This window comes from Chlorocebus sabaeus, chromosome 1 (assembly GCF_047675955.1).
Source record: "Chlorocebus sabaeus isolate Y175 chromosome 1, mChlSab1.0.hap1, whole genome shotgun sequence".
NCBI lineage: Eukaryota > Metazoa > Chordata > Mammalia > Primates > Cercopithecidae > Chlorocebus > Chlorocebus sabaeus.
In genome coordinates this window covers 11,265,259-11,286,988 of record NC_132904.1, presented here as the reverse complement: position 1 = coordinate 11,286,988, position 21,730 = coordinate 11,265,259, and the positions used below count along the sequence as shown (strand labels likewise).

Genomic DNA, 21,730 nt, shown 5'->3' with positions numbered 1-21,730 from the left:
TCCGCACGCCTCTTTTCCTTCGTCCCCACCCCACAGGGCCCCGGAGGCACCCAGCAGCGCCCCACAAAAGCACCGGGAGGCGACTTTGGTTCTGGTTTATTGCCCCTCAGCAGGCAGCGGGAGTCAAGGCCTAGGTTGGGGCTGCCCGGCTCAACCAGCGGGTCTAAACAGTGTGTGCAGGGGCGCCGTTCGCGCCCTCCAGGGAAATGCGCCGTCGGGAATGTTTCGAAGTCAGTCGAGGAAAGAGTCGGCCCCTGGTCGTGGGGGATTAGGGCAGGGCAGAGCGGGGCGGGGCCACGCCGCCAGGCCAGTAGGTCCCACCGGCAGCGATCAAACGTCGAGGGAGGAGGCGGGAGAGAGGGAGGGGGTTCGAGAGGGCGTGGCAGGCGCCGGCCCCGCGCCCCCAGCGCCCAGCACTCGCCACTGGAAGATGCTGGCGTCCTTGCCGCCCAGCGATACGAGGTGCGAGTCGTCGTGCGTGAACCGGACGCTGGTCACGTGGCTGCCGTGGCCCCCGTACATGCGGCTCGGCGCCTGGGCGGGAGGGAAGAGTTGCAGTGGCGGCGGAGCCCTCGGGCCCACCCGTCCCACCCCGGCGGCCCCCGCGGCCTCACCTTGGCACGAGCGCACGGGTACTGGAATAGATGCACTTTGCAGAAGTCGTCGGCCACCGCCACCACGCGCTCGTTGTGGGAGCGGCACAGGGAGTTGATGTCGGTCCCATCGGAGCCGTCCGGCCACACGCCTAGCACAGTGGCCGGCCTCAGCCCGACCTCCTACCCACCGCCACCCACGACCCAGAGCTACACCGTTTCAGGCGCTCCGGCAGCCGCAGCCACCCACTGTCGCGTTCCAGGAAAGCCTTCCCGGTCCCGAGGGCCGGAGGGGCCTCCTGGGCTGGATCTTCAGGTTTCTGGACTCTCACCCAATGACACACGCCCAGCGTTCCCAGCCCAAACTGGGCTCCACCTTGTCCCCCACCCCTCCAGCAGGGTTCCACGCCCCTGCTCACCGTAGACGTGGAAACCCAGCACGCAGGTGTAGGTAGCCCATTCCCGGTCTCGGCTCTCATAGCGATTCTTCAGCTGCTTGCAGCCTCCAGCCACGTCCCCTGGGGAGAGGGAGCCCGCCCAGCTCAGCTCTCACACTGCCCTCAGTAGGGAAGATGCCAGGAAAAGCCAGATTGGAAAGACTGGCATGAAACCCAGCGATGGCATGTGATCTGGTCACTGTAGTGGTGACCTCCTCCCCCTGTGAAACCCACCCTGTGTGCGTCCTGTCCTGAGCACTGGCTGAAGTTCTAACAGCTTCCATGAGTTCCTCCTCCCTAGATAAGTCAAGTCCTTCACACTTGCCCTGAGAAACTTTTCCCAATCTTTTCTTAGAGCATTTTTCAGCTCCCTCAAGTCAACAAGACATGGTGTGAAACTCGTTGTTTCCAAATCACAAAATTTCTATGTATAATTCCAACTCCACTTTAACCCTATCTCCACTCCCTTATCTGACAACACCTCTAAGAACCCCCCCTACATAAAACCCACTCCAATTACCCTCTCCCCATGTCCTGCTCCACTGCCACTCACAGTAAAGAATCTCATAGTCCCCAGAATTGGACATGATGAAATTCCCATCCTTGGACCAGTCAAGATGAGTGATGAAGCTGGAGTGACCCTGGGAGCAAAGGTCAAGAGTTTTAAAGTATCCCATCCATTTCCCATCCCCAGAGCCCCGTTGATGTATCAGACCCCTGAGTTTCCCAGCTGTTATCATGCCCCACCACACGCCCCAACTTCCTCACCATACAGCGGCCAAAGCGGCTGGATTTGGCGCCATCACTGGAAACACTATAGATGTAGATCACGTTGTCATGGGAACCAATGGCCAGGTACAACCCATCTGCAAATACAGTCACTCAGAGAGGGAAGGGCCAGGGACACGTGTGAGTCCAGGGTTGGGGTGGCTCCCACCTGGGCTGTACCGGACCACTGAGAGCTGCTCATTGCCATCAATGACATCAGACACGATCTCTCTGGTCTCTGTGTCCAAAACCAACCACCTGGAAGGGAGGGGAGTGGAGGCAGATAGGAAGACAAAAAGGCAAGATGTGAGGAGACCCCCAGGTAGGCCACCCTGGGTAGGCTTGGGGATGGCAAATCAGAGAAGCTCAGAAACACACACAGAAAAGCTCTGATGTAGATGACAGGTCACACGTGCATTCTTTTTTTCTTTTAGTTTGTTGTTGTTGTTATTGTTCTGAGACAGAGTCTCACTCTGTCACCCAGGCTGGAGTGCAGTGGCAAGATCTCACCGCAACCTCCACCTCCTGGGTTCAAGTAATTATCATGCCTCAGCCTCCTAAGTAGCTAGAATTACAGGTGCGCACCACCATGCCCGGCTAATTTTTGTGTTTTTAGTAGAGATGAGGTTTTCACCATGTTGGCCAGCCTGGTCTTGAACTCCTAACCTCAAGTGATCCACCCGCCTCAGCTCCCAAAACGCTAGGATTATAGGCATGAGCCACCGCACCCAGCCACCACTGCATTCTTATGCTGGGAGATGGGAAGGAGCTAAGTGTGGATAAAGGCTGAGAGGCTTCTAATGCCGTCTGAAAAAGGAATCTAAAACTACAGACCAGGGACCCACTACAAAGGCCCTGTGCAGGCTGGAACCCTGTCACTTCCCTATGTTTGTCTATGCCCCTCCCATTCCCACTGCTCTATCCTGGGCTGCCGCCTCCTCCACTCCCAGGCTTGGAGGAGACCGTGGTTGGGGGAGGGGGAGGAACGGTTACCACAGGAGAGGAGGGGAGCCCAGGTGGCAGGGGCTGCAGGGAGAGGCACAGAGGAGTGCCAAGGCGCAGGTGGCTCCTGGGCACAGGCGGTCACTCTCGCCCACTCCCCCAGTACCAGGAACCCTTCCCAGACCTCCCTGCTTTCCCTCCTGGGAGTCCTGGCTCCCTCTCACCTCCCCGTGTTCAGTCCTACGGCCACAACTGCCCCACTCGGGTGGAAGTCAGCACAGAGACCAGTCTCCTGGGAGAGGGGAGAAGGTGAATTCAAGACAATGCCTTTCTAGTGAGGGAACCAGAGTGGACCCCTTGTCCTCCTGATAACTTCAAAGCCACTTACTCCCAAGGAGAATATGGGAAGAGAGGGAAGGGACACCTGGGTGTCACTGGAGCCTAAACAGGGAGTGATATCAAAATATTTAACCACAGAACTGAGGCCAACAGCTGTGCTGAAGATTAACCATTTAGGTGCTGGACGAAGAGGAAGTCTGAGGGGTTCTGGGGGCGGCAGGGAATGCCCAGGTGGTACTAGAAGCATCAGCTTTTACCAATCAGTACAGAAGAATTAATATTTGAGTAGCCAGTGCACCCATACCAGTACAAACTGGCCACCTCTGGGAGGCAGAAGGCAAGGTGCTGGGGAAGGCATGGTGGCCACAGGTGTCCTGGTGGGTGTGGCATGGGGGATCCAGGGGCACAGGGCTCTACCTTGAGGTCGATGCTCCAGGCCAGCGCATGGCTCTCCCCATCCCACAGGCAGAGCTGCCGGTCATGGCCGCAGGTGAGGAAGCGGTTCTGGGAGGGGTGTGTGCAGAGCCCCCAGAGCTCATCAGTGTGACCCTGCAGCACAGCATGACTGTCACTCCTGCACCTCTCTCACACCCCTTTGCCCCTTCCTCCCCTGACCCCTTAACCCCCAACCTGGATTACAGGGGAGAAGCCTTGGGCCAGATCTCCCCTCAGCAATGCATTCTTCGTGGTTCCCACCAGCAGCTCAGAGCCAAGCCCTTCAGCAATGGCTCGCACGGCCCCAAAGTGCTCAGGAATCTGCAGAGTGGTGGCAGAATGTCAAGAGCCCACTGACCATTGCTCTTCTCCCTCACTCCCTTGACCCCAGCCCAGCCCTCACCTCAGCCTCCTGGAGGGCCACCAACCCGGGCCCCCACTGTACCAGCCGGCGGTCCCGCCCGCCACCACTCAGCACTGTCCCGTCCCGCTGGAGACACAAGGCGAAGATGGAACCTTCATGAGCGTGAGCCTGGGCCACAATCCCATAGGTCTCTGTTGGCAAAGCCCCAGGCAGGTCATGTTTTGGGGGTACAGGGGAGTGAGAAATGGCCAGCTTTGGCTGCCACAATAGAGTAAGAACTCGTAAGAACTCCCAGCTGTTGAATGCACCGACTACTATGTCTCATCCTCATACTGCCAACACATCTGTTATTCTCCCCATTTTACAAACAGGACAACTGAGACTCAGAGAAGTGCGGTAACTTCCTAAAGGCCAAGCAACTAATGGCAAAACTGGAATCTGAACCTGAGATCTGGCAAACACAAAGCTCCAGCCATTTCTCCTTTGCTGTGCTGCCCACACCCTTCTAGACCAGCTCCCTAGAGAGCTATCAACTCTCAAGGTAAAAAGGTGGGAAACCTGGCTGGGGGCAGTGGCTCACACCTGTAATCCCAGCACTTTGGGAGGCCAAGGTGAGCAGATCACTTGAGGTCAGGAATTCGAGACCAGCCTGGCCAACATGGCAAAACCCCGTCTCTACTAAAAATACAAAAATTAGCTAGATGTAGTGGCGTGTGCCTGTACTCCCAGCTACTTGGAGACTGAAGAGGGAGGATCACTTGAACCTGGGAGGCAGAGGTTGCGGTGAACCAAAATCACACCACTGCACTCCAGCCTGGGCAACAGAGTAAGATCCCGTCTCAAAAAATAAAAATTAAAAAAAAAACCATGGGAATGGGAAACCCTCTCTCTGTTCCCACAGAATCTCTGGAGTACTAGACTTCCCAGATGCCACCCCCAGCCGCATACCTTTGGCCCCACCCCTGCCTGGGGTCTTGGAATCCGAAGCACTCCGCCCCCAGGTGAGAATGTTCCCCTCTGAGTCTCCAGTGAGAATGTCTCCATCCGGAAGGAACACAAAGCAAGGAATAAACTTGGGTTTCTTGTATTTCTAGCGGGAAGGGAGAGCAGACAGCAGAGGTCAAAGGGAAGGGCAAAGATTCAAAGTCGCAGGACAGGCCAGGTACAGTGGCTCACACCTGTAATCCCAGCACTTTGGGAGGCCAAGGCGGGTGGGTCACCTGAGGCCAGGAGTTTGTGACCAGCCTGGCCAATATGGTGAAATCCCGCACTGCACTCCAGCCTGGGTGATAGAGCAAGGCACTGTCAAAAAAAAAAAAAAGAGCCGGGAGCGACGGCCAACATGATGAAATGAAACCCTGTCTCTCTTAAAAATACAAAAATTAGCCGGGCGTGGTGGCGCACATCTGTAATCCCAACTACTCCGGGAGGCTGAGGCAGGAGAATTGCTTGAACCTAGGAGGCGGAGGTCGCAGTGAGCCGAGATAGTGCCATTGCACTCTGGCCTGGACGACAAGACGAAGACTCCGTCTCAAAAAAAAAAAAAAAAAGAAAAAGTCATAGGGCAGGTAGGGGTTAGGGAACCTTAGGGTCCATAGTACTCAGCCCAGTGCTTCCTCTTCCACTCTGCCCTCCCCATCACCTTCCACTTATCCATGCCTCACCCCAAAGACACCCTGTTTCCGGGTAAGGGTCCCATTCCCAGGAACCCCTACTCCACCACTCCAATTCCAGAAGTGGACGTGAGATTTCCCACTGGTGACGATGCAGCTGCTGTCACGAGGGTTGAAGCCAACGGCCAGGACTGAGTCATTTGTACTCTGAAGGGAAGACACTAGATTCAGCCACCCTAAGCCCTGGATACCTTCGCTCTACTTGACTCTCCTCAATTTGCATCATGACAGCTGGCTGGTAGAGGCCCAGAAACCCCAGGACAACCCTTCTTTCAAGACCCTGGTCCCCTAAAAGCACTATTCCCTGTCAATCATAATTAATCACCCTAATACCTAACATATTATCCCTCATGAGGTCAGAACCCATGTCACAAATGAAGAAACTAAGGGTCAGAGAAGCTAGGAGATTTGCCCCATGTGACCCAGCCAAAAAGGAAGGAAATGTATGGGTGAGTCTGGAGCTCTCTGCACTCCACCACTCCCACCCCCAACCTCAGAGCCCCTCCAAGTCATGTGGACTCCTCACCTTGATCTCAGCCAGCTTCACTCCCCGGCTGCAGTCCCACACCGACAGCATGTGCTCATTGGAGTCATCCACCACACAAAGAAAGGCACCCTGATCCTGAACAAAGGCGACACACAGGAGGGGCAGAGTGAACCCTGGAGGTCCAGGGTTCGTGGTCATTAGGTTAGGAGGTACCATCACAGATGGAGAGGGCAGAAGTTGACACACATGTCCCTTTCTCAAGACAACCACCTGGGTGAGGTTCAGGAAGGCCAGAACTTCCAAGGCTTCCTGGTGACACGCAAGAGTGGGGTTCCTAGGCAAGAATGGGGGTCTAGAGGCTTCAGGGCCAGCTCACCGCAGCTGAAAAGGCCAGGGCCCCAACACCCCGCTCGAAGGCCCCCAGTCCAATCTCCTGCAGTTTCAACAGCGTCTCTGAGTCCCAGATGTGAACCACAGGCTGCAGGGGCTGGTGAAGGAGGAAGAGTCAAGGTGTGAAGCAAAGCTGGAGTGCAATTACAGCATGTCTGCCTGCTCCCTGACTTTGGCCTTACCTTTCCATCCTTATCCACTCCAGCTGTCTGTCCCGAGGCTACCCGAACACCATCAGGGTGAACAGCAAGGCTAAGGCGGGGGGAAGACACTCTAGGGAAAGGGTTTCTCAAGACCATCCAAGACACCTTCTCCAAGCTTGCAGAGCAGCAAGGCAACTCTTTTCCCCTGCTTCTCCATGCCCCCAGACCCTCTTCCTGCCAAGCCCACCATCCCCAGGCCCCTCACCATCGAACGCAGTCTGTGTGCCCCCGGTAATGTCTCTGGCCGCCGCCTCCAGGACCCCCTGGGCCTCCTCCAGGCCGGTACAGCACCACCACGCAGGCGATAAAGTAGACCACCTCCCCGGAGCGCAGCACAAACAGATTAGAGCGGGAATCACGACCCCTGTACCCGTAACTGGGGTGGAGATCACGGTCAAGGAAAGGGCAGATCAAGGGCAGGAGGAGGAAGAGGGGAGAAAGACAGAGCTTCTGGCTGGCAGGGCCTGGAGCAGAATGATGGTAGGAGAGGATCTAGAAGGCTCCTTGTCCCCATAGACCCAGGAGAAAACTGTAAAGGGAAGAGGGGTCCCGAGGTGGGAAAGGTGGTTCCCATGAGACTGGAGGGAGCAGGATACACCCAGTCAAGGCAGAGGGTCTCCGGCGGTGGGCCGCTCGGCAGCTCCTCCAGGCTGCGGATGCCAGATGGGATGTACATGGTAATGGGGCGGCCTCGAAGGAACATCTTCACTGAGATGCCTTCTACAGAGAAAAGGGGTGGTGTCAACTACCACCCACAACCCCCCTTCCAGGAAAGACAGAGCAGAACCCTAGCCACCACACCTCACAGCCCAAAATAGCTCCTAGGGCTACAGCCCAAATCCTAACCCTGCCATCCAAGTTTTTCCCTCTGTCCCTCTGTACGTACCCAAATTGTAATTGCTCCTCCGAGATCCAGGGCCCCCGGGGCTAGAAAGGGGGTCTTTTCCCCCACGGCTGTTGGGAAGAGAAAAAGCACAGGGACTGGGGTCAGGTCCGAAGACCTAAGTGGGGAGGGGCAGGACGCAAGAAAAGAGGTCACTGCAGAAACCACAGTCACCTCTGCAGGCCTGTAGTTTGCTTCGTGAGTATCAGGGCCCTAGTAGATGGAGACTTTTAGTTCCATTTAAGAGATAAGAAGATTGAGGCTGAAAGGGCTGAGTGCACAGCACAAGGCCACAAAGGTTGGAAGAGACAGTGCAGGGTGCCAGAGCCCTTTCTCTCCTCCAGACCACCAGGCCTCAGTCTCGCTCTGTCGCCCAGGCTGGAGTGCAATGGCGCGACCTCAGCTCACTGCAACCTCCGCCTCCCGGGTTCAAGCAACTCTCCTGCCTCAGCCTCCCCAGTAGCTGGGATTACAGGTGGGTGCCACTAGGCCTCGCTATTGACCTTTTCATTTCCCCATCCGTAAAATGGGACCAAAGGGAGTCCAGAATGTATACCAGCCCCGCCTCTCAGGGAAGCAAGAAAGTCCACATCTCTCCAGAGATTCCTGTCGTTAGATAACAGTAAGGTGATACTGTCTCTTCAGAGAATAAAGCACAGGCCAAAGACAGGGCTAGAATGAACATTCGGGTGTCCTAGGGCCCATACATACTCTGAGGCAACTACATTCGGCCACTAGGACATCCCCTTGCCCTCTAGAAGTAAATATTAATAGAGTGGTACTTGGTAGATCCAGCGGAAAGAGGGCTGAAGCTCTAGGGACAGCCATCCATGAAAGCCATGGGAGCTTCTAGAAAAGCCTCTTGGGATCTCGGAAGGTTTGCTGTGATGCAGTGGAAAGGGTAGGGGAACTGGAGTCACGAAGAGTTAGGTTCAAATCCTGACTCTAGCTGTGTGACCCCAGGTAAATGACTTACCCTCTCTGAGCCTGCCTCCTGACCTGTGCAATGGACAGCATGAGACTACCTACCCCCCAAGGATGTTGTGGGGACTGACTGAGATGGAGGAGGTCAAGGGTTTAGCACAGTGCCCGGTACACAGCAGGCGCCCCAGGAGTGTTTGTTTCCTTATTCCTGTTGGGCAATCAGGTCCCCCCACCCCACCCAGGGATGTGAGGTGAGGGATGTGGAAAGTCGAGAGCCTGCGCCTGGGGCGGGGTGGATTAGGGGAAGCCTCACCCACCTCTCCGTGCTCCCGGACCGCACTAACAGGTTGGCGGAGGAAATTGCCTTCCTGGAGAGCTTCTGCCGAGGCCGCTCTGAGGGGGATGAGGAGGAGGAAGAATTTCTTCGCGGCCTGGTGGGGGCATAGTGAAGGTCATTCCCTCCAATTGTACTCCGCAATCCTACCACCCCTCCCAGCTTCCGCCACAGGGCCACAGGACACCTACGTGTCAGCACGCTGTGGGGGCTGCAAGGGCCTGAGGATTCCCGGGGGGCCGGGGGAGCCAGCACCACTGCTGCTGCTGCCCCCTCCTTCAGACTGGGTCCCACTAGGCTCTTCACTGGCCCCCTGAGGGGCTGGGGGTCCATTGCTCAGGCCAGGGGGTCCAGGGGATGACTTGAACTCCACCTCTGTCTCCGTCTGCGTGCCTCGGCTCACCAACGAAGGGGTGCGCGTGGGTGGCAGTCCTGGGGGCGCCGCAAAACTGCTGGAGAGATGATGAATTAACCTGAAGCCCCAGAGGCCCCAAAGAGGAGGGAAAATGGGGTTTGCCGACCTGCATACCTGTCCCCTGGAGGAGCTGGTGTGCCAGAGACCTGCAGAGAGGAAGGCGGCACCTGCAGCCGCAGCAGGCGAAGGGCTTCTGCCAGGGCTGCTTTTACCAGCTCCATCTCCTGCTCCTGCACCCGAAGCCGCTGGCTCAGAGACTGCAGGGCCTCCCGAGCAGGGCCCTCACCTGGGAAAAGGGCAAGAGGTACTCAGAATGTACCCATCACCTGAAGAAAGCATAGAGGGGATTCTGTCTCCCCACAGCTTTACATGTGTCCACTAGGACTACCCCTTTCAAGCAGCCCCAGGCTTGGATGCTCATCCAGAGGGGAGGAGACGGTGGTAGAGGATCAAGGGCCTCCTTCTGGCAGGGCAGGCGAGAAACCTGGCAAAGCTCCCTTCCTGCTGCCGTCTCAGCCTCCGCAAAGGCTGGGAGTACCATGGAGTACCGGGGGGGAAATATGGAGTACTGCCGAGGAACGTGGGAGCCACAGAGAGAGGCGCCGCACTGGTGAGGGGAGGGGCCGCAGCCCTCCCCACGCGCCCACAACAAGCTCAGGTCTCCAGCGAAAGCAGAGTAACTGAGCCGGGGGAACACCAGGAGAGGATGGGGCACGGGAATGGAGTCATACTGAGGACCCAGAGTACAGGAAAAGAGATCCAGAGTGACAGGAGAGAGTGTGGGTTGTGAACAGAGTCACAGTGAAGGTCTCAGGGGACGGCGGTCAGAAAGAAAAAGACCTGAAATACCAGGAGAAGAGGCCCGGAGTAACGCAGAGGGCAGGGAAACATTGAGGGGCCCGGAGTTACATGGGGGGTAGAATGACGCTGGGGAAGCCCGAAGTGACAGCAGGACCCAGGCAACTAGGGAGGGGGACTGGAGGAACTGTGGAGGATGCTCGGAGCCCCTGCGGCGGAGGAGCACGCGGGGACAGCCGTCCAGCTCTGGAGGAGCCCGACGAGCCGGGCGCTCCGGGAAGGGGCACGCCGCCCGCCCCGCCCCGTACTCACCGGGCCCCGCGGCCCCGTCCATCCGGCCCCCGGGTTGCTCCGAGCGGCGGCGGCGGAGGAGGCGTCTAAGCCGCGGGGGCCACGGCCGGGGAGAGGGGAAGGGGAAGCACCCCGGGGCGCGCGCGAAGGGCGCCGTACCACCACCCCGCGGGGGCGCTATCGGGCGCGGGGAAGGGGCCTGGAGGGGGCGCTGTGGGCCCGGGTCCGCAGTCCCCAGACCCCCCCGGGCCCTCAGATTCTCCCGGGGCCGCTCTCGGCTCCCGGGGGTGGGGTGGCGGGGCCGTCCGGGGCCACAGCGCCGCAGCACAAACAGGCGCCGGACGCGGAGCCGCCAGGAAGCGCGGGAGGGGGGGCGGGCCCGAGGGGGGGCCGGGCCGCCTGGTAACCCCTCCCTGTCCGGGCCTCGTCGCTCAGTACGGGGGCGGGGCTAGCCGGCTGACCCCCTGGCCTGCTCCCGGCCTCCCGCTCCAGGCCCTTCCCGGATCCCCGCCCCCGGATTCCCAGGGGACGGGATAGAGAGCGCCTGCCCCGAGGTCTCCGCCCCCCAGCCCCTAACCCCTCAGGGCTGAACGGACCAGCCCCACCACTTCCGCGAGGGTCAGGGGCGGGGTCACAAAACGGGCACTCGGCCTAGGGGCGGAGTTTCTCCAAAGGGGCAAGGCCAAGGCATCCTGTATTGGGGCTGACAGGGCGGCGGGTTATTAAGGGTGAGGATGGGAGGATGCTCAGGGTATTGGGGTCAGGGTGGCATTAGCTCAGCTCAAGCCGGGCCGGGCTGACTCAGCATCCTGCCCCAGCCAAGTTCCATCCCCGACACCTCTGCACTCCCTTGGGCAGAGATGGGAGATGGCGCCGGTGTTACCCCTGGTGCTGCCCCTGCAGCCCCGCATCCGCCTGGCACAAGGGCTCTGGCTTCTCTCCTGGCTGCTGGTTCTGGCTAGTGGCCTCATCCTCCTCTGTAGCGGGCACCTCCTGGTCCAGCTGAGGCACCTTGGCACCTTCCTGGCTCCCTCCTGTCAGTTCCCTGCCCTGCCCCAGGCTGCCCTGGTAGCGGGTGCGGTGGCTCTAGGCACAGGACTAGTGGGTGTAGGAGCCAGCCGGGCAAGTCTGAATGCAGCTCTATACCCTCCCTGGCGAGGGGTCCTGGGCCCGATGCTGGTGGCTGGGACGGCTGGTGGTGGGGGGCTCCTGGTCATCGCCCTCGGGCTAGCCCTGGCTTTGCCTGGGAGCCTGGATGAGGCACTGGAGGAGGGCCTGGGGACTGCCTTGGCTCACTACAAGGACACAGAGGTGCCTGGGCACTGTCAGGCCAAAAGGCTGGTGGATGAGCTGCAACTGAGGTACCACTGCTGCGGACGCCACGGGTACAAGGATTGGTTTGGGGTCCAGTGGGTCAGCAGCCGTTACCTGGACCCCAGTGACCAGGATGTGGTTGAGTGAGTGATTTTCGTCTCCCTTCCTCCTTCTCCTCCTCCTCCTCCTCCCTAGACAGGCTCCCTCCTGCTGCCTTGAATCTCCACCTGGCTCAGAGGGGCAATAGTAGAGCATAGTAGCTGAGAGACCGGTTACAGCTCTGCCATTTATTAGCTGTGAAACCCAGGGCATGTTCCCAAACCACCCTGGGCCCATTCCTTTACTTGTAAAATGGAGATAATGGTACCTATCTGATAGAGTTGTTGTGAAGATAAGTGAATTATGCTTGGCTGGCACATAGTACAGCAGTCAGTAAATATTTTACCATTCTTTTTCCCTTCTCAATACCTGTCCCCTTCAGTCCCTCCCCCAGGCCTCTATCTCCAGACATCCTAACCTCTCTATCCTTCCCTTTGCAGCCGGATCCAGAGCAATGTGGAAGGCCTATACCTGACTGATGGGGTCCCTTTCTCCTGTTGCAACCCCCACTCACCCCGGCCTTGCCTGCAAAACCGTCTTTCAGACTCCTACGCCCACCTCCTGTTCGATCCCCGACAACCCAACCAAAACCTCTGGGCCCAAGGGTGCCATGAGGTGCTGCTGGAGCACTTGCAGGACTTGGCAGGCACACTGGGTAGCATGCTGGCTGTCACCTTCCTACTGCAGGTGAGTCAGCAAAGCGTCTGAGGCCTCCTCCCACCGGGGACTCCTCACTCACTCCAACCCTGGGCCTCCTGGAACCGCTGACTCTCCCTAACTCTTTCCCCTTGCTTCCCCCACAGGCTCTGGTGCTCCTCGGCCTGCGGTACCTGCAAACAGCACTGGAGGGGCTTGGAGGGGTCATTGATGGGGAAGGAGAGACCCAGGGCTATCTCTTTCCCGGTGGGCTGAAAGATATGCTGAAAACAGCATGGCTACAGGGAGGGGTTGCCTGCAGGCCAGCACCTGAGGAGGCCCCACCAGGAGAGGCACCTCCCAAGGAGGATCTATCTGAGGCCTAGAGGCCTGGAGCTTGGGGTGAGGAAGAGGAAGGGATGGACATGTCTAAAAACCTCACAATTCCTTACCAAGGCTCCAGGTTGGGGGGATCGTGGGATTAGAGGGGCTAAGGATAGTTAGCAAGCTGGACTGGGGTAAGAAAGAAAACCAGATGCCCTACTAGCCCTTGTAGCCAGAACCACCAGGGAACAGCAAAGAACAGAGTGATGGGAAAGTGACATGGGAAGGCCTGGAGGCTGATTCTGGTACAGACTCAATAAAGCTTTTGGATGGAAGCAATTGCTTTTTTTGTCAAGGGGATGGGGGCCTGGGAGAACTGATTTCTGTCTGATGGAGCAGCCAGGACTCCAAAGTTTGGACCCTGGCTCGACCTGTGCAGGAATAGGAGCCCACATCTGTAAGGATCAGAAAGCAAGAACCCAATGTAAGAAGCAAAGAAAAACAAGAGGCCCCTCCAGGTTGAGATTCTTTATTCTGGAGGTAGGAAAGGGGTCAGCATGCTCAGGTGGGGAGGGTCCAGCCCAGCTCCTCCAGCCCCCCAGTGCATGCCCAGCCCCAATAAGTTACCCAGTTAGTCAGCTGCCCTCCCTCCTGGGTCCTTTTGTTCCACCCTAGACAGGGCCAACCTGGCTCAATACAAGGGCTGCTTGTCCCCAGCCTGTGGGCAGTGCCACATGGCAGGCTGGGGGAGGGGTGAAGCAGCAGGACCATGCCCTGGGCCTGGAGGAGCAGAGGGGCCACTTCTGGCTCCAAGGGATCAGGACTTGGAAAACCACATCCTGGGCAGGCCTGGGGCCCAGTCCCACAAGGTCTGTGCCTGAAAAGAGGTGGTAGTTGGGGTGGGGCCGCCATCACACCTCAATTGCTGGGTCTGAGCCCCGGCCCTGCCGCTGCAGCTGCTCCTCCTGCTTCATCTTGGGCTTCTCTGTCCGTGTATGCCACACCAGTACCTGCGCCAGCAGGGATGCAGTGAGAGCCAGGCCCAGCTGTAGCCAGGCCTCTGAGACTCTCAGCCTGGAATGGATTCTCTAACCCTATCAAATATACGGTGTAGGCTTCAAAGTGTAAAGGGCAGGGTGGAGGAAGACTTAGTACCTCTGAAGTGGGGCCTTGGCTGGGCGCAGTGGCTCATGCCTGTGATCCCAACACTTTTGGGAGGCCGAGGTGGGTGGATCACGAGGTCAGGAGATCGAAACCATCCTGGCTAACACCGTGAAACCCCGTCACTACTAAAAATACAAAAAATTTGCTGGGCATGGTGGCAGGTGCCTGAGGCAGGAGAATGGTGTAAACCCAGGAGGCGGAGCTTGCAGTGAGCCGAGATTGTGCCACTGCACTCCAGCCTGGGCGACAGAGCAAGACTCCGTCTCAAAAAAAACAAACAAAAAAAAACCGGGCCTTATTCCTTTATCCTCTCTGTGCCACATGGGTTTCCAGAACTCAGGGCAGAGTGACAGGGACCACTTTCCCCCGCTGGTTCCCAGCTTCCCCTTCAGTAGAGTCAGCAAGGCTGATCAGAGGTCTGGAGAGGCCCTTCTGATTAAACTACCCATTCCCAGGGTCTCACTGTACCTCCCCCATCACCTGTCCATCCCAGAGCCAGGTTTCTATGCCCACCTCCATTCCCTTACCCGAGTGCAGTTGGCAGCCCGTGGCTCCAGGTCCTTGGGATCCACAAGGTGGCTCAGAAGACTGCTCTCCAGGTGGCCCCGGGGAGCAGTGGAATCAAACTGGGCATTGGGCTTAGCTAACAGCAAGGGCAGGGCCACAGCAAATCCAGCCATATCCACAGGGAAGGGCCTGTTGGGCTCCCATGCTGTGTGGAAGCCTACTACCCGGCCGTCCTGTACCTGAGGGCCCTCAAATCGCAGGCCGCCCACCAGCCCCACAGGCCACACTGAAACACCACGGGTCCAGCGCATCTAATGGAGGTCAGGAGAGAAGAAACAGAGGGGTGGTCCAGGGAAGGGATCAGCAGAAAGAGCCACCTGGCTCACTCTGCCCCATTGCTTCCAGCCCCTCACCCCAGCAGCCAATGGCAACACTGCTAACCAAGGTAACAAATAAAGCTGGCCGCACCTGGTCTCTTGCCCCTCCCCATCCTGGTGCTCACCTCCTCAAACAGCTCCCGGCTGTAGGTGTTGTCATCGTCAGCAAAGTACACGACTCCTTGGGTCCCTGGTGGTGGTGGGTCCTTCTCCCCACCCACAGCACCTCCTCTGCCCCGGAGCCAGTCCAGGGCCTTGTTCCGCTGCTCAACACCACGGGGATGAACCCAGCCAGGCTCGCCCTCCCTAAGCCGCTGCGCTTTGGGTGTGAGGACCACCAGGTGTGTGAAGAGGAGGCCAGAGGCAGCCAGCAGCCCTGAGACCAGCGGGGTGGGACTCTCAGCATCCTCCACCAGCAGCCAATGCAGCCGGGGCACCAGGCTCAGTGTCTGGGACAGCCGTACCAGCTCTGCCTTCTGTACCAGCCTGTAGTGGAGAGATGCAGCACAAGGGAAAGGGGCAGGCACCACGTGCCCGCTCCAGCCAGGGCAGACAGCTTCTGCATCTCCCTTGGCCTTTCCCAACCAATGCCTAAACTCCCTCTTTCTTGCCTGTCAACTTCATGCTAACACTCACCTGCCCTGTTCTTCCGCTCCATGTCCATCACCCACCTCAACCCCAGAGTTCTGGCTGTGGTAGACTATAAATTAAGGGCACAGGGCCAGGTGTGATGGCTCACGCCTGTAATAACACTTTGGGCGGTCGAGGCGGGTGAATCACCTAAGGTCTGGAGTTCCAGACCAGCCTGGCTAATATGGTGAAACCCCATTTCTACTAAAAAACTACAAAAATTTGCTGGGTGTAGTGGCGCATGCCTTTAGTAATCTCAGCTACTTGGGAGGCTGAGGCAGAAGAATCACTTGAACCTGGAAGGCAGAGGTTGGAGCGAGCTGAGATTGCGCCATTTCACTCCAGCCTGGGCGATAACAGCAAAACTCCATCTCTTTAAAAAAAAAAAAAAAAAAAGCCAGGCATGGTGGCTTATGCCTGTAATCCCAGCACTTTGACAGGCCGAGGTGGGCAGATCACCTGAGGTCAGAGGTTCAAGACCAGCCTGCCCAACATGGTGAAACCCTGTCTCTACTAAAAATACAAAAAATTACCCAGGCATGGTGACAGGCGCCTGTAATCCTAGCTACTCGGGAGGCTGAGGCAGAAGAATCGCTTGAACCCGGGAGGCAGAGGTTGTAGTGAGCCGAGATTGTGCCACTGCACTCTAGCCTGAGCAACAAGAGCGAAACTCTGTCTCAAAAAAAAAAAAAAAAAATTAAGGGTACAGGCTTTAGGATCAGGTATATCTGGGTTTGAAATCCAGTTTTGTAACTTATTATGTGAGACAACTTGGGAAAATAGTTCAATCTCCCTGAGCCTCAGTTTCCTCAACTGTAAAATGGGAATAACAGTACTTTATAACAATGTTGTTTTAAAGATTAAATAAGAGCTGGGCACGGTGGCTCACACCTGTAATCCCAGCACTTTGGGAGGCCGAGGTGGGCGGATCATGAGGTCAGGAGATCAAGACCATCCTGGTTAACATGGTGAAACCCCATCTCTACTAAAAATACAAAAAATTAGCCAGGCATGGTGACGGGCACCTGTAGTCTCAGCTACTCGGGAGGCTGAGGCAGGAGAATGGCGTGAACACAGGAGGCAGAGCTTGCAGTGAGCCAAGATCGCGCCATTGCACTCCAGCCTAGGCGACAGAGTGAGGCTCCATCTCAAAAAAGAAAAATAAAATAAAATACAAAAATAAAGTACAAAAAATTACTGGCCGGGCATGGTGGCTCACGCCTGTAATCCCAGCACTTTGAGAGGACGAAGCGGGCAGATCACGAAGTCAGAAGTTCCAGACCAGCCTGGCCAACATGGTGAAACCCCATCTCTACTAAAGATACAAAAAATTAGCCGGGCGTGGTGGCGCATGCTTGTAATCCCAGCTACTCGGGGGGCTGAGGCAGGAGAATTGCTTCAACACGGGAGGTGGAGGTTGCAGTGAGCCAAGATCACGCCACTGCACTCCAGCCTGGGCAACAGAGCAAGACCCCATCTCGGCGGGAGAGTGGGGAGGCGGGGAGAGAAAAAAAAAAAAGAAAAAGGAACAAACCAGGAATGTGGAACGTGGAACGTGGGGCTTGGCTCTTCTGTGCTGCTTTATCCTTCAGATCTACCTGCCTGTCCCAGGGCTGGTGGTGTGTGTGTGTGTATGTGTGCATGTCACAGGTGGGGTCTAGAGCCTCCTGTGCATGAATGGGACAGCCATCTGATTCCCAGAAGATGTATTAACACCCTTATGGCTACAGATCCAAAAACCACATTCCCCAACTGGTTTTATTAGTAAAACCAATTACATTTTGATTTAAAACAAAAGTAAATGTAAATCACTAAACACAGTGCCTGGTAGAGAGTAAACACACTGTAAGTAACAGCTGGTATAACTATTTCTGGACCCTAGGATGACTATCAGGCCAAGCGCTTTCAACTTTTTTTTTTTTTTTTTTTGAGATGGGCTCTCTCTCCCTGTCGCCCAGGTTGCAAGATCTCCACTCACTGCAACCTCCACCTCCCAGGCTCAAGCAATCTTCTCACCTCAGTCTCCAGAGTAGCTGGGATTACAGGCGTGCAGCACCAAGCCCAGCTAACTTTTTTTTTTTTTTTTTTTTTTAATAGAGACTAAAGTTTCACCATGTTGCCCAGGCTGGTGTCAAACTCCTGAGCTCAGGCAATCCACCAGCCTCGGGCTCCCAAAGTGCTGGGATTACAGGCATGAGCCACTGCGCCCAGACAAGCCCTTTCAACTTTAATCAGGGGGTTTTAACTTTCTCCCCAAAGGGTCCTTAAGGAGAGAGAGTTAATTCACTGCCAAGCTCAAAATTTATTTGAAATGTTATTGTTCTGTCTTATAATTTGGTAGGAATTTTGTATTTTCCTTCTAGAAAAATAACTATTTTTTCTTTTTTTTTGGTTTTGTTTTTGAGTTAGAGTTTCACTCTTGTTGCCCAGGCTAGAGTGCAATAGTGTGATCTCAGCTCACTGCAACCTCCACCTCTCAGGTTCAAGGGATTCTCCTGCCTCAGCCTCCCAAGTAGCTGGGATTACAGGCATGCGCCACCACGCCTGGCTAATTTTGTATTTTTAGTAGAGACGGGGTTTTGCCATGTTGGCCAGGCTGGTTTCGAACTCGCGACCTCAGGTGACCCACCCGCCTTGGCCTCCTAAAGTGCTGGGATTACAGGCTTGAGCCACCGCGCCCAGCCTGAAAATGAACTATTTTCCCACAGATAGTATAGATGTGGTTCATTTATCCTGTCTTTGGCATGCCCTAGTTTGAGGAACAACTCCTAGCCCAGTGCCTCCCCAAACTCCTCATTAACTCCAACTCATTGGACAATGCAGACCTCTTGGGTGTACCAGAGCCCATACCTGGCATAGGTGGGGGTAACAACATAGATAGTAGGCAGGGCCTCGGGTTCAGGGGGCTGGGCAGGGGCAGGGGGTGGCCGTCGGAGTTCCGCTTGCAGCTGGGAAATCCTCAGATCCTTCTGCCGTAGCTGCTCGGCTGCTGCCCGCAGCGGAGGAAGGCAGTCACATGGCTGGCCTGGTCCCAGGAAGCATTAATGGGGAAAGAGGATAGGGGCAGAGAACCACAGAATGTTCAGCATCCCAAAGGGCCATAATCTTCTCATTAATTCCTAGACAATGCAGGTATCCCCTTATGACTTCCCTAGTAGCCTTTTCTACACCTCTGGTGTGGGAAACTCACTGCCTCAAGCAGCAGACCCTCTCCAACTTTAATAAATTCCATTGTTACAATTTTACGTTGGATATTGAGCTGATTCCATCTTTTCTATCTGCTGGTCCTAATTTTGCCTTCTGGACTCATAACAAGCTCATGTCCTTAAACAGGACAGTCTTTTCAGAGTCCAAGGTGCTAACTAACCATTACACTATAGAACCCCTTTAGGATAGTCTTTCAAATACCTGAGGATAGATAACGCAGTGGCACTGTCCCTAAATCTTTGCATAAGGGGCAGGGTTCGATCCATTCCCTTGGCTGGGTGACCAAAGACTCATTGTTAAATTCATTGATTCCATTGTAGGATAAATATTTATTGAATACTCTTCCTAGGAGGCACTGCCTTAGGTGCTGAGGATACAGCAGGGAACAAAACAGACACAGTCCCTGCCCTCATCGAGCTTTCAGTTTAGCGGAGGAAGCAGACACTAAGCAAAGAAACAAATTAATAACATTATTACAAACTGTGATGGGGTCATGAAAAAAATAATCAGGATAGAGAATAAAAGGGAATGGAATAAGAATGGTATCTTTAGCTATGGTAGTCAGGGAAGGCCTCTCTGAGGAGGTGACATTTGAGCTAAGACCTGAAGGATGAGAAAGAGGCAGCCCGGAAAGAGCTGGAAGAAAAGCACCCCAAGTAGAGGGAACAAGTTAAGCGCTTGAGAGAGCAATGAGCCTGGGGTTTTCCAGAAACTGTCAGCAAGCCAGTCTGGCTGCAGCAGAGCGAGGGAGAGGGGTGGGAAATGGGGTTGGGAGAGGCGGACGGCAGCAGGATCATGCGGGGCCTTGCAGGCTCTGGGAAGGAGTCTGGATTTCATCCGAGGTGCGGCGGGCCGCCGCGGTGCGTTCTATAGAGGGGAGTGCGCCTGCGGCCGCAGAGCTGTCCGGAGGGTCGAGCGGATGAATGGTGTTTGCCGGGGGTTCATCCCCAGGGCGGGATGCACGGCGGCGGGCGCCCACGGGCCAGCCCGCCGCACCCCCGCCCCGCCCCGCTCACCGAGCTGTACCAGCGCGTAGAGGAGGCCGGCGATCGACACCAGGAAGTAGGCGAGAAACACGTTCTTCAGCTTCAGCTTCATGGCCGCGCCGCCGCCCGCGCCCGAGCAGGCGGGGTCTAGAGGGGACGAGGGGTTCCCGCCCCAACCCCCGGCGCCTGCCCACAGGCCCCGCCCCTACACCGGCTCCGCCCTGCGTCCCGCCTTCCTCGCACTCCCCTACCAGCTCCTAGCCGGGGCTGGCAGCGCCGCCCGGGCACGCTTCCGGTCATCTGTGCCCCCTTGTAGACTTGATTTCCGGTCCCACCGCCAGGCTCCGGGGACCACGGGGCGGTGACGTCACATCCGGCGTGCCAAACTCGCGTGGACGGCAAAATCCCGGGTAGGTGCAGAATCTCGGGTAGGTGCACGTGGCACCTACCTCGCGACCCGCCCCCAATCACGGAATTGCATGAGAAAGCCAGTCCTGGCGTCCAGATCTTCACCTTATTCATCCAACCATCAGTCACGCCACCCAACAGCAGTTGCTCAATACTCATTACACAAATGAATGAAATCTAAGGCCTACCACATGATCCTCTGGGTGTCTCTCCTGGAATTCTCACTATAATACTTTGAGATAGATAAGAAACTAAAGTTGACAAAAAATTATGTCATTGCCACAAGGCAGTTTTGTGTCCTTTCTAGACACCCGATTCCGGCATCTCTAGTGTTTCCTCTGGCCCACATTTCTTCAACAGGTGACAACAAGGGTGCCAAGGAAGTGTTTTAACTACCAGGAAATTGATTGGAAATAGTTTCTGAGCTGGGGAATTCCAGGAATGCATCCCCTTCCTCCTCACAAGCACAAGCCATCCTTCTCATTTTTCCTTTTAAAAAAGAAAAAAAAAAAAAAAAAAAAGGGGCCTGGCGCAGTGGCTCATGACTGTAATCCTAGCACTTTAGAAGCCCAGGAGTTTCAGATCAAACTCAGCAACAAGGCAAAACCCCGTCTCTACAAAAAAACACAAAAATTAGCCGGGTGTAGTGGCACGGGCCTACAGTCCCAGCTACTTGGGAGGCTGATGTGGGCGGATGAGGCTGGGTGAGCCGTGATCATGCCACTGCACTCCAGCCTGGGTGACTGGGTGAGACCCTGTCTCAAAAAAAAAAGCCCTCCAACCCCCGCCAAAAAAAGTTTCTGGTAAAATAATCTCTGACTTGTAGTCTACAAAATGAGGAGGAGACGGGGAACAGTATACTTCCTGTCACTAAAACAATGGGAAACTTTACAAAGTGCTGTTAGCTACAAGCAGAAGCCTTTAGGTTGGGCATGGTGGCTGATGCCTGTAATCCCAGCACTTTAGGAGCCTGGGAGATCAAGGCTGCAATGAGCCAGGATCATGTCACAGCACTCCAGCCTCAGCAGTAGAACGAGACCCTGTCTCAACCCCCCACACCCCCCAAAAGTAGTAGCCTTTCGTTTGAGAAACAACTATCTGAACTTATGGCTATTTCTATCCAAGAGGGACTCCACTGGCTCTGATAACCACTTACTAACTAGGCCTACTAAAATGTGACGACCTTGCTGGGCTCTTCTATGAAAATACCTAGCAACCCAAGGAAGGCTTGCACTTGCTCATTTTGCTGAATCAAGGTTGCTCATGCTGGCTGGGCACAGTGGCTCATCCATGTTATTCCAGCACTTTGGAAGGCCGAGGCAGGCGAATCACTTGAGGCCAGGAGTTTGAGACCAGTCAGGCCAACATGGTGAAACCCCATCTCTACTAAAAATACAAAAATCAGCCAGGCGTGGTGGCAGGTGCCTGTAGTCCTAGCTACTCAGGAGGCTGAGGCAGGAGAATCACTTGAGCCTGGGAGGCAGAGGTTGCAGTGAGCCGAGATCACGCCACTGCACTCCACCCTGGGCAACAACAGTGAGACTCCATCTCAAAAAAAAAACCAAAAAAAGGATGCTTATGCTGAAGCCAAATGAAAACGTTAAGGCCTATGGCCAGGCATGGTGGCTCATGCCTGTAATCCCAGCACTTTGAGAGGCCAAGGTGGGCAGATCACCTGAGGTCAGGAGTTCAAGATCAGCCTGGCTAACATGGCAAAACCCTATCTCTACTAAAAATACAAAAATTAAGCTGGCCATGGTGGCAGGCGCCTGTAATCCCAGCTACGAGGGAGGCTGAGGTGG

The 21,730-nt window shown here is 55.9% G+C and overlaps 3 protein-coding genes across 8 annotated transcripts; 1 reads left to right on the top strand and 2 right to left on the bottom strand.

Moving 5' to 3' along the window:
* Positions 1-79: 79 nt before the first annotated feature.
* Positions 80-10,637, bottom strand: EML3 (EMAP like 3). Of its 4 annotated transcripts, none has more exons than XM_007995517.3 (22): positions 10,298-10,637; positions 9,302-9,473; positions 8,964-9,224; positions 8,756-8,869; positions 7,518-7,585; positions 7,228-7,351; positions 6,837-7,007; positions 6,611-6,680; positions 6,415-6,525; positions 6,078-6,173; positions 5,543-5,698; positions 4,827-4,968; positions 3,918-4,069; positions 3,710-3,835; positions 3,497-3,628; positions 2,965-3,032; positions 1,968-2,056; positions 1,799-1,896; positions 1,584-1,671; positions 1,013-1,111; positions 615-745; positions 80-534 (listed from the first exon to the last, which is right to left on the bottom strand). In XM_007995517.3, the coding sequence occupies exons 1-22, from the start codon at positions 10,317-10,319 to the stop codon at positions 331-333; spliced, it is 2,694 nt and encodes an 897-aa protein (XP_007993708.3). In that variant the 5' UTR covers positions 10,320-10,637; the 3' UTR covers positions 80-330. The 4 variants fall into 4 exon arrangements, with proteins under 4 accessions (XP_007993708.3, XP_007993717.3, XP_072871566.1 ...); XM_007995526.3 differs by having other exon boundaries at positions 8,964-9,221; XM_073015465.1 differs by having other exon boundaries at positions 7,228-7,348; positions 10,298-10,427.
* Positions 10,638-11,011: 374 nt separating this feature from the next.
* On the top strand, positions 11,012-12,984 carry ROM1 (retinal outer segment membrane protein 1). The gene is made up of 3 exons (XM_007995546.3): positions 11,012-11,733; positions 12,130-12,376; positions 12,493-12,984. Exons 1-3 carry the CDS (start codon positions 11,144-11,146, stop codon positions 12,709-12,711), a joined length of 1,056 nt encoding a protein of 351 aa, XP_007993737.3. The 5' UTR covers positions 11,012-11,143; the 3' UTR covers positions 12,712-12,984.
* A 178-nt stretch (positions 12,985-13,162) lies between these two features.
* On the bottom strand, positions 13,163-19,705 carry B3GAT3 (beta-1,3-glucuronyltransferase 3). Of its 3 annotated transcripts, XM_007995480.3 has the most exons (6): positions 19,551-19,705; positions 18,178-18,352; positions 14,823-15,183; positions 14,341-14,631; position 13,743; positions 13,331-13,659 (listed from the first exon to the last, which is right to left on the bottom strand). In XM_007995480.3, the coding sequence occupies exons 1-6, from the start codon at positions 19,630-19,632 to the stop codon at positions 13,568-13,570; spliced, it is 1,002 nt and encodes a 333-aa protein (XP_007993671.2). In that variant the 5' UTR covers positions 19,633-19,705; the 3' UTR covers positions 13,331-13,567. The 3 variants fall into 3 exon arrangements, with proteins under 3 accessions (XP_007993663.1, XP_007993675.1, XP_007993671.2); XM_007995472.3 differs by lacking the exon at position 13,743 and having other exon boundaries at positions 13,163-13,659; positions 19,551-19,703; XM_007995484.3 differs by lacking the exons at position 13,743; positions 19,551-19,705 and adding an exon at positions 18,743-18,907 and having other exon boundaries at positions 13,163-13,659; positions 18,178-18,355.
* Positions 19,706-21,730: the final 2,025 nt, after the last annotated feature.